The 10,817-nt window shown below is 36.9% G+C and overlaps 1 protein-coding gene across 1 annotated transcript; it reads right to left on the minus strand.

Moving 5' to 3' along the window:
* Nucleotides 1-506: 506 nt before the first annotated feature.
* Nucleotides 507-4,336, minus strand: LOC132160551 (barH-like 2 homeobox protein). Its single transcript, XM_059570211.1, has 3 exons — nt 3,359-4,336; nt 1,865-2,090; nt 507-1,117 (listed from the first exon to the last, which is right to left on the minus strand). Exons 1-3 carry the CDS (start codon nt 3,912-3,914, stop codon nt 805-807), a joined length of 1,095 nt encoding a protein of 364 aa, XP_059426194.1. The 5' UTR covers nt 3,915-4,336; the 3' UTR covers nt 507-804.
* Between the last annotated feature and the right edge of the window lie 6,481 nt (nt 4,337-10,817).

Genomic DNA, 10,817 nt, shown 5'->3' on the forward strand with positions numbered 1-10,817 from the left:
AGACCGGTCCCGAGCCTTACTTGAATACACTCCTATGCTAATGACTTCAGACGGATTTAAAGAGTTTACAAAGAACTTATGTTGTTCCCTAAAAAGATAGCTTATATAAGCTTACTATATATATATATATATACATATATAATATAATTAAGATATTATCCTGCATCATATGCAAGTGCCGTGAAGAATTAGAATTAAGACCTATATGCTAGATTAAATTAAATTAAATTAAATTAAATTAAATTAAATGTTGCTTTCTTTTTTAATCCAGAAAAAAAATCATTTTTTTTTTTATCCTTTTTTAATCCAGAAAAAAAATCAACACGCCTGATGCTAAAAGCCATTCACTATAATGGATCTTTCTTGAATTGTGCTGTTATTTGGGATCAAATTTTCATCAACACAGGCAGATCCAACAGAGCAGACCTAAAAAAGGTCCCATTAAATTAGTAAACACGGCCCCTTTCAAGAGAAATCGTTTGACATTAGTCTTTTTTCATTTGGTCTTTATTTCACCCATTTTTATCTAATAAACTTTATAAGCGTATGTACTAGTATAAGTGTATTTGTACCAAAAAAAAGACAAAACAAACATTCTCACAATAAACAGTCCTTTTACTGTCACGGTCACAGGCTCGTCTGGTTTAGTTTGGCCTAGACGTCAGAAATGGTCCGTTTTAAATAATACATCTTTTTCTTCGATAAAATCGTCTCTCAGTGTTGGAGAGAAAATGCGTCTTGTGAAAGTTCAGCGCAGTCTGTCACATCACATGTGATACATTTGTCTCTCCGTGTCTTTTCGTTTTACCGAGGATGCTGTGTGCCCGGTATTGGGTTTGCTAACGGGTTCAGTGCCGGTTGTCCCCCGGGCCCCAGGCCGTGAATGAGCACTCTGGGGACGAGCGGTCTCTGGAGAGATGGATGCGGTGTGGACGGAGTCCGGTACATGCTGCTGTACATGGCAGCGGCGGCGGCGGCCGCTGTCGTGCTGTCCACGGTACCTAATAAACTCGGGTGGTAGAAATACGGAGATGGGAACATTCTCTGTAAGGCCGAATAATTTCCAGCTTCAGCCAGCAATTCTAATCCGACAGCCGTCTGCCTCTTCCATTTCGTCCTGTAATGAGATCAAAATACAAGAAATCAATTATTAAACTCTCCATATGGCTCCTTTTGGAGAAGTGTTCGAGAAGTGAATGCTGGATTCTGGTACAAAACAAATATCGGGAAACATCATATAAATAAAATCTTTGGGCCGAAGTGGTGTGTAAAATACATCAGAATATTGCTAATTGTTTGTGACTAATACATTTTTTTTACCCGATTAAATTTGACTAAATTGTTATTTCCGATGCATTTAGAATTCGGTGAACTCTCTACAACAGTACGCCGCATGACGAAAATTCGTTGCCTAAGATTATATTAGCCTATAGTTAGGCTATAAGAAATTATAAATATGAAAATATAATTATGAGCATTGTTTCAAAATGAAAATTTGTTTAGGAGGGAAAAAGGCAGAAAATATTTGAGTTGCTTAAAGTAAGCGTTATTCATGAACAGCATTGAAATGAATTAAAATAGTTTAGTCAAATACAATTTCAGACGGAATGTTAAAACTATTATATTTTCATCCATATATTTTATTGCGCCGTTCAGATATTCAAATGCTCGCTTAATAATAATAAAGATATTATTATTATTATTATTAATAATAATAAAAGCCTTAAAAATAGAAAGAAAATAGTAGGTTAACTAATAAATGACAGTATAAAAGTTTCAAATGTAGATACAAAAATACGGTAAACGCTTGCAACGATCTAAAAACATTATTATTATAATTCATAAATGTTATATGGAAACTTACCGTCGGTTTTGATACCAAGTCTTGACTTGTGTGTCTGTGAGGTTTAGGGCTGCTGCCAGGTCCATTCGGTCCTGTACGCTGAGGTATTTCTGTCTTTCGAAACTGCGCTCCAGCTGGTTAAGTTGATGATCGGAGAAGGCCGTCCGCGCCTTGCGAGGTTTTTTAGAGCGGACTGGAGGACTGTCTCTCGAACTAGAAATTTCCCGATCGCCCTCTTCTTTTGCTCCTAAAGAAGTAAGTAAAATGAAAATTAGAGAAAATGTATTATAAAAGAGGTGTTTCATTTCTATAGTCTTTAAATGGATTTACTCAAAATGAAAACACAAACTAATAATTTAGTAGCTGATTAGTGTTCAAAAATATATATTTTTTCTTTTTTGCAACTGTTGATTGTTACAGCCTAGGCCTCGATTACATGCACTCATCTAAATCTGGTTAGGTCTGAATATTTCGTCTTGGTATTAGTAGCAACCAATATGAGTCTTTAGAGGGTCTTCTTTTTTTTCTTTTTACAAAAATATACAGATTTATCTCCCGAATAAATTGGGTCGCTCGTATATGAAGACGAAAATATTACAGCAAAACGAGCAGGATCGATATTTCAATCTATCTCTATTTGTAGCAGTTTTTGCTGGGCTCCGTGATCCCCCCTCAAGGAAGAACAATAATCTCTCTAATTGACTCACTAGGGAGGATCCCACACCGGGCAAAATTCACCAGCCTTTACATCTGTTATGCTAATATCAGAGAATAACCTCAGTGACCGGCTACCGATATTGTTATTGTATTGTAAAACTGGTTATTACTGAAAACACAGACAAAAACAAAGCTATTTATTTGGCTTTAATATAGACGTCGATTTTTATTTTTATATCTATATATATTTCTTTTAAATAATGATAATAAGTAAAAATGTTAGCCTATGTGTATTTTGTATTGTATTGAAAGCACTGAATGAATTCAAGCGGTTGAACCACAACGTTAATTGTTACAACCCAATCAACAAAATACTAATACTAATAATAATAATACGTTTTGTTAAAAAATGGTTATTTTATTTGATGTAGCATGACCAATTAGTTATAAAAAAATCCATAATTCAATTCGATTTCAACGTCACAATGAAAAAGATACTTCTTTAAACTCACATGCTTGCAATATTAAACAGCTCATAAAAGTTTTTAAGACATTTAATGTATTTAAGACATTGAATGTAATATTTATTTTTGTAATCTCGTAACTAATGGTTGTTGTTGTTTTTTTGTTGTTTTTTTGTGGTACGATGGAATTTTCATATTACTGTGAAAAATAATTAAGTACACCGTACGACAATTTTCAGAATTTCAAACTGTTCCTAATAATTGATTCTATTTTATTACCAAAAGGTATAAATGTCAAATGGCTACTGTGATCTAAAAGTCTACCCTTTAAGTTTTAAGTTTTTCTTATGTATTTAGGCTATGGATTTATTTTGCATGGAAAACGCACTCTTACCGTTACATTTTAAATCACTCTGAATGTCATCTCTTTTGTCCAGTTTGCTTCTGTTTTCATCTTGCTCTAGTTTGGGCCTGATGCCGTCCGGGGCGGTTCCGCTCTCTGTTTTGGGGCTGTGATGTGGAGATGGTACACTGGTGCTGTAAGGAGCGCAAGCTGCTAGCGGTTTACTGTCGCCCAAAATGTCTTTGATTAGAAAGGAGGAGGTGGCAGTCCTGGGGGCACAGCCAGCCTGACCGAGCGGATGAGGCTGGGGTGAAAGCTGCAAGCTCTGAGCCTGACTGTGATGATGGTGATGGTGATGGTGATGCTGAAGGCTGTCTTGGACCAGATGCGGCTCGGGATGCTCCATCGTAACTGAGATCGGGGATGAGGGGACTGTTCCCACAGTGTCTATCTCCGAACATGGTGATGGGGTCGCCTGGCTCCTGAAATCCGCTGTTCTGTTACTGTCACCGAGGCGAAAATCTCCGTTCATCAGTACTGAGCTGCCAGAATTGGTTGTGGACAAAATAGTGTCTATTCCGAAACTAGACCCACTGGATCCTTCCATAGTACAAGAAAAGGATGAGCACTTGAGCACTTAAGTCGTCTTCATAACAACTTTCCTGCTCAATTTTGTAAAAGAAGAAGAAGAAAAAAATAATCGAAATCAACGGAACGACTAACAGAACTCAAAGGTTAACGCAATAAAACAGCCCCGAAAAAGTACAAAGTAAACACTACTCGCAAATAATAAAAAAAATCCTTGCACTTAAGCAAAGAAAAAGAGAAATATAGCCTGCGCTCCAAGATGTTGTTACATTCAAGGTGAAATGTGGAAAGCAAGTGGATCTGTGTAGTCCACGTCCTTTTGTTATGGTTACTGAACTTTCTTTCAAAGTTGAGGTATGGAGAGATTGGGATGCTCTAACTCCTCGACATCACGCTCTCTTTTGCCACTAATCGCTGTAGTGTTGCTCTACAACGACTTCCTATATTGACGTCATATTTTCTCCTTTATTATAACACACTCCTCGTGTTCACCATCTCTCATCTCATTGGTTATATGGTCACGCATCTGTCCAATCAGCGATTTTTACCTCATCATTACACTTTAGAGCCACTCATTGATTCCGCAATGCTCTTTTGAAACCTTCCCTCCGCTATAATGTCTCAGACGGCATCTTCATTAGACATAAATACGTTTATGGTAACACTTTACATCCTTTTGTGCGTGCTACACATATTGCTTATTGCTAAAACTAACAGTAATAACAACAACGACGTGAAATTACTAGACATTCCACAAAATTATTTCACTAAAGTTCGGTAGCCTAATTTCTTCAAGCGATTAACTAATCATGTAGCCTATCCTACTCTGTGATTATAGCATTCCATCTTCCGTCAATTCAAATGTAAACATATAATTTACAAAATAATATCAAAAGAGTTTACTAATTCAATTGTGAACTTTGTTTAATGATTGCATTGTTTAATTGTTAACTTAGTTTAATGATTGCATTGTTTAGCTACTTGTTTAATATTCATTTATTACATAGGCCTAGCCTATGCTTTGTATCAGCTTATATTTTTTTCTTCTTTTTTCATCTTTCCAGTTTATTTTTATCCAAAAGAAAACCTCACAATAATAATCCCTATTGGCAAAACAAAATTGTGTCATTTATTCTTTTAAGAGCACAGAGAAATAAACCCGTTTTGAGCTGATAGTCATTGTGTGTGTCAGGGCCTTTGAGTGAAAGCACTGATTCTAAATAGCTCAAGGGAATGAAATGATGTCGAATATTGTACATGACATATGCCCGAGTCGTATCTTGCCTATTTTCTTCTAAATAAACCCTGGGCATATTCTAGATTTATAAATCGGCTTCATTTCGTTCACTTTGTTTGTACACGAGAAGACAAAGTGTGCTAAATGGAAATATTTTCAGATTGATGAGCAGAAATTAAGTAGCCTACAAACGAATAATATCCTATACGTTTAAATCTTTACTTCTCGTTAAACATTAGAGGGAAATATATTTTTGATAAAATAAGCATTCTCTTACAACACTGTTTAATGCCGGATTTTTATTTGTTAATTTTGAGTTACAGTTCAAATGTTTTATATGCCACATAGTGCGTAGATTTATGTTGAGAGGAGGACGATGATGCGATATATATGGATGCTTACATGTTCTCCAACAGACGGACTGAGAGCTGGTTATATCGGCTGCTGCGTTCTCTTACGAAGGCTTGCTACGGTCGAGCTTTCCGTGGATCACTCCACTGTGCTCTCAAACCTGTTTGCAGCCTCCTCCTGTAACGGACCGAACTGAGATTCTTTAACCTCTTATTGTTTAGCTGAGCGACGTGGGAGTCATCTTTTAGGTTTGTTGTGCGCACCGCTTTAATTTCTTTCGCAGAAAGGAAATAAATAATCTTTAGAAAACAGTTTAAGTGGTAATATATGTTCATAGATGTATCATTATTATTATTTGGAATATGCTTTAATTATAATTTAGGTTGATTATATAGGCTATTAGCCTTTATGTGTCTGTCTGTTTTTGTTGTAAAGGATTCCTTCAACATGTTTTGGAAAGCCTGTTTAATATATTACAATCAAAATTTTAAGGGATCGCATGTTCGTTTTTCGTACATGTTCCTCTATTCGTATAAAATTGTTTCTCCGGGGTGAAGAAAAAAATCAAACTATTTAAATGTTCTGCCTGTTTAATAATTCATAAATTACATGAATGTAGCCTACTGGAGACTGTCTTTTAAAAATGTGTTATTTAAAAGTTTATTTTGTTTAAATGTTCTTGTATTTTGCTGTTAACTGTGGCGACCTAATAGCTGACCTGTTACACATAATAGTAACTATCTAGCTAGAAGTTTCTGCAGATTTGGTGACTAAACACTATAACGATAAAAATCTACAATGCTGTAGTATATCCATGCATACAACTGTCAGTTTGAATTAGGCCTATATAAATATTGTGCTTGGCTTGTTAGCTCGTCATGCCTAACATGTCTGTATTCTATACTGAACTGAAATAATTAGTTAAGTTTTGGCTAATTGGTTAATTCTTGTACAGCACGCACTCCCTGACATGATTTTACACACGCTCGGGAATAACACTAGGCGGCGACAAAGATATCTCAGAATTCCTGCCCATAATCGCTTGAAGATTGCTGGTTAATGCAGGGCAAAACCTCTCTGTGTAGACATAGACTACCGACATCAAGTTTTACCAACTAAATGCCTAAATAGGTGTCTTGAATATCTGAGGTGGTTAGGCTACATAAAAAAAAATAAGATATACTGTAGGCTAGTTAAGGTTGTAGCCTATTCTGAACAGATGTCTGATGAATATTTAACAAATGAATATCTAAAAAAAAATTATTTTAAATTAAAAATATATATATATGATTTAGAAAAGGTTTCTACATAGGCTATAATTATTTGGCAATATAATATTTGCTGCCATAGCCTACAGATATGTTTGCCCTTTTATACATATTCAAATTTACTATTTAATTGAGTTAGAGGAGTGAAATGTGTTTTGCCCCAAGATATGTGAAAGCGATCTATTGGCAATGTATGGCTTTCCGTTGAAGAAAATCAAAGCGATGGTTGATCACGCCAGTCAATCTCATGAGACTCCAGCAGCGTGTTCATTAACAGTTCACTAATTGCTGCAACTCATTGAGCCTCAATCAATCGCTTTATTAGGTTTAAGGGCGCCGCTGGAACAAATTGAATACAACCAGTCAGGGTATCATCTGATCAGCCGGGGCTGATGGTCGATGATCGGACGGTGAAATTGTAGTTTGCACTGTATTGATTGCCCTCACGGCTTTCTGTTGAAACTGTCACCTCGCGAATGCTGAAGGCCTCGCGCTGTTTGCAGACACACAGCTTCACTTTGTCATGTATGCTACTTCGTGCATAATTTCTGTAAACATTTATCAAACGTACATACAGAATATTGATGCAATATATAATAAACTTTCGAATGATCTGAAAAAGACACATGATTGAAAAAAAAAAACAAAGTTGAACATATCATTTTTTATATATAAATGCAGATGGCAGGACGTCTATAGGTTTTCATTTAAATTAAAGACTTAGCTAGAGGTAAGATATAAAAAAATGTAATACCACAGAAGGCCCCTCATGCATTAAAAAGCCTGTAATATATACTAATCTGAATCACGATGTTAAAGACAACCGAGTTTTCAGGAAGTGTAGGATCTGTGGAAATTTATGAAATCACAACAGTGCGAGTATAATAATCAGAATTTGAGTTAAAAGATATTTAAAGAATGCTATCAAAAATAGACATTATAAAATATACAGTAGGCTACTTATAAAGAAAATAATTTATTAACATTGCACTGTAGCCTACCTATTTGCATGCGACAAGCTATTTTAGTGAGACTTACTAAAGACATCTATACCGGATGTCGTGAACATAATTTAATTGTGTACAATTTTAAGTATTGAGAATTAATCTGTGTTTCATTTGCAAGTGCCATAAAAGCAGGGAACGCATTGGACAGAACACGGTCTCACACAAAAATGCATCTTTAATCAGAGAATCATGGGTCTGACAGAAGACAAATTAGCTGTCTCTCTCTAAACATGTCTAACATCTCTATTTGAGCGGACAGGAAAAGGCTAACACACAAATTGTTATGAAAGTCAAAATTCAACAGGAAATATTATTTTAGAAGCTCTAGTATGGAAGGTTGGTGCTCTCTGTGAGCTGTGACATTTACAGCAGTGGCTTTCAGGATCCCAATATTACAGTTTTTACTAGATCTTAACAGTATTCCCCCCTCTTCCTCTCAACAGTGCTTGAATTTACACTGTAATAAAACATGTGACATTCAAGTTTAATTTGAAGTGCAGCTAGTATTAATCCAAAAGCAAACAAGGAAGGGAAATAATAAGCCTAGAAGAAGGAGAAGGGCCCATGGCCTAGATGAACATCAATTACAGTTTTAATTTAACACCCAAATCAAATGTTAAAATGCGTGCGAAAGCGGGAGACGGGGATAACGCGTATAGTGTCTTCAGCGAAGTCTCTGTCTCGTTTTGTTGACGTAAAACAGCAATCCATCCAAGAACTACGATGTAAATTTGGTAAGCGACGATGACATATGCATCACAAGTGCCCATCCCCACATCGCGTCTCTTTGTTAGTTTTTCTGCTCTACTCTATAGTGTTTGCTCAAGGAAAGCACATTGATTTGTGCGCTCCGGCCACAGACCGGCCCTGACAACGTTGTTCTAGCAGTCAGAAGGGTCTTTACAATCACCTAATTACCAGAGCTGTCAATCAGCTCGGGCCGCGGCTGGCTCTGACCGTGTCCGCGAGCTGCATTCCTGCGCGCGGCTGAGCGCGTGATTGATCCGTGCTGATGGCTTCGAGCCGCCTCATGACGTGTGATTCTGTGGCGCGTGCACGCTTCACAAAGGTAATCGGGGGATCAGGAAGGGTCAATGCCATTTCCTATTACCTGAAGTCTAAAAGCGCAAAAAATCACGGGGGAGGGGGGGGGGGGGTGATATCTGCGCATTGCTCAAGGGGTGAGCGAGCAATTGAGCAAGACGCGAAAATGATTTTCTTTCAAAGCAACAAAAGCCAGATTGAGATTGTCCAGCACTGCTTTAGTCAGATTTAAAACCGTTCGCACGTTATTACAGTGATAGGCAACATCAACATCAACACTGACAGAATGTTTGGAGGCTAAATCAGGGATAGGCCTATCTCTGTGTTTGCTGGAGGTCTTCACTGCTGTCATCCAAAATTAGTTCGGCACTTATGGCAGACTCAGCTTTCAAAACCAGGTTTTGCAAAACAATGCATAATAGGCTCTTTTTTTTCAAAAGTTATTTTTTTTAATACGTTTCATATGAAAACAAAACATTGGCTTATTTGTAGCTATGTGTTTCTGTTGTATGGTGCATTCATTCAAGGCCACCTTACAAATAAATAAATAAAATAACTGAATAAATTGTGCGTTTATATAATAATATACGCAATGTACAAAAATATTGTTCGCTGCCCATTTTAATAACAGTTGAATGAAGCAAAACGAAATCGTTGCAGATGTAAATAGCTGAATATATAAAATAAAAAAATCTGCAGAGATTAATATTATATAATAATAATAGGCTAGGCTATACTATTCCATTAATAACGTAGCCTACACGCAATTGCAACTTTTAGATATTAATTTATCCATTTGTTTTAGGCTAATTTAGCCTATAAGGCCTACAAATCACATTTTAAACAAATGTTTCGTTTAAAATGTGATTTGTATACGTTATTAAGTTATATTAAATGCCATTTATTTTTTCATAAAATACACATGTAACCAAAATTAATCACACAAATCCTTATGCTTTTTTGTTTTGAGAGAGTCATGGTGTATTAACTATAGCAGCTAAGCGACATTTGGCAGGGAGGAAGAGCATTTACATTTACGCGCTGTGTACGTCGGCCCGTTCACTTTTACGTGCCCACTGTGTGCAATAGAAGAAACACGGCAACAGCACAAGACAACGCAATGTAAATTGAGAATCAAGCGGGTAAACAGTGTGCATATGGCTGCTGCACCCGAAGGGAGCAGAACGAACGTCACTAATGAACCCCGGCAAAACACTGGCGCGAGTAATGAGAGATAACACTGCATTTTGCAACACTGAAAATAAAGGTGAAATCATCAATGAGCGGGAGCAGGGGTGAAAAAAAGAGGGCGGAAAGCAAAGCAATGATTAAATGATCAAAAGCTGGCGGAGTGAGTTTCCATGTCACTGCCAAGCACACTCATCTACCTACAAGTGAAAGTTAGGTTTCAAGCACAGTGTAATTATAGCTGGGAATGTCAGTTTGACATTAATGCAGCCAGCAGAAATTCCCTAATTGGCCTCAGAGGAGAAAGTGAACCAGAAAATATATTAACATTTTAAAAAAACATATTTTGCCTAATCCTTTCACTTTCCAACAATATTTGAAGACCAAAATGCCCCAGGCATGAGAATTTAAATGAGCAATTTTTTTTTTGAAGGAAACGGCCAATGAGACAGAAAATAGACTAAAGGGAAATCATTAGTGTATGAGAGCTCCTGACAGGCCTGCCTGGCTGACTGGCTGGCCTGTCACAGGGAGTCTGTGTTCTTGAGCTCCATGCTATGAGCTAAGCAGATAACATGAAAAGACCTATAAACGTGCAGCCAGAAGTCAAAGACTATTATCTGGAAATTCAAATGCGGTGGTGAGGAGGAGGAAGATCTGCTGGAAGGGGGGTGAGGAGGGCTGCAGGCCTCGTTCTCACCGACTGAAGAAAAAAAAAAAAAAAAAACAAGAAAAAAAGAACCAGAAGTTGTAACTGGCTCTGGTACCTAATATCAGCTTGCAGTGGCTGTGGGAAATATGTCCAAACATTGTTCATATACAGCTGA

This window comes from Carassius carassius, chromosome 17, assembly GCF_963082965.1.
Source record: "Carassius carassius chromosome 17, fCarCar2.1, whole genome shotgun sequence".
Taxonomy (NCBI): Eukaryota; Metazoa; Chordata; class Actinopteri; order Cypriniformes; family Cyprinidae; genus Carassius; species Carassius carassius.

What these genes read in the sequence shown, in the direction of transcription:
- LOC132160551 (XM_059570211.1), bottom strand. Translation starts at nt 3,914, where the DNA reads ATGGAAGGATCCAGTGGGTCTAGTTTCGGAATAGACACTATTTTGTCC. An exon ending in GAGTGATTTAAAATGTAACG is followed by an intron (nt 2,091 to 3,358) that starts GTAAGAGTGCGT and finishes TTACTTCTTTAG; the next exon opens with GAGCAAAAGAAGAGGGCGAT. An exon ending in ACTTGGTATCAAAACCGACG is followed by an intron (nt 1,118 to 1,864) that starts GTAAGTTTCCAT and finishes ATCTCATTACAG; the next exon opens with GACGAAATGGAAGAGGCAGA.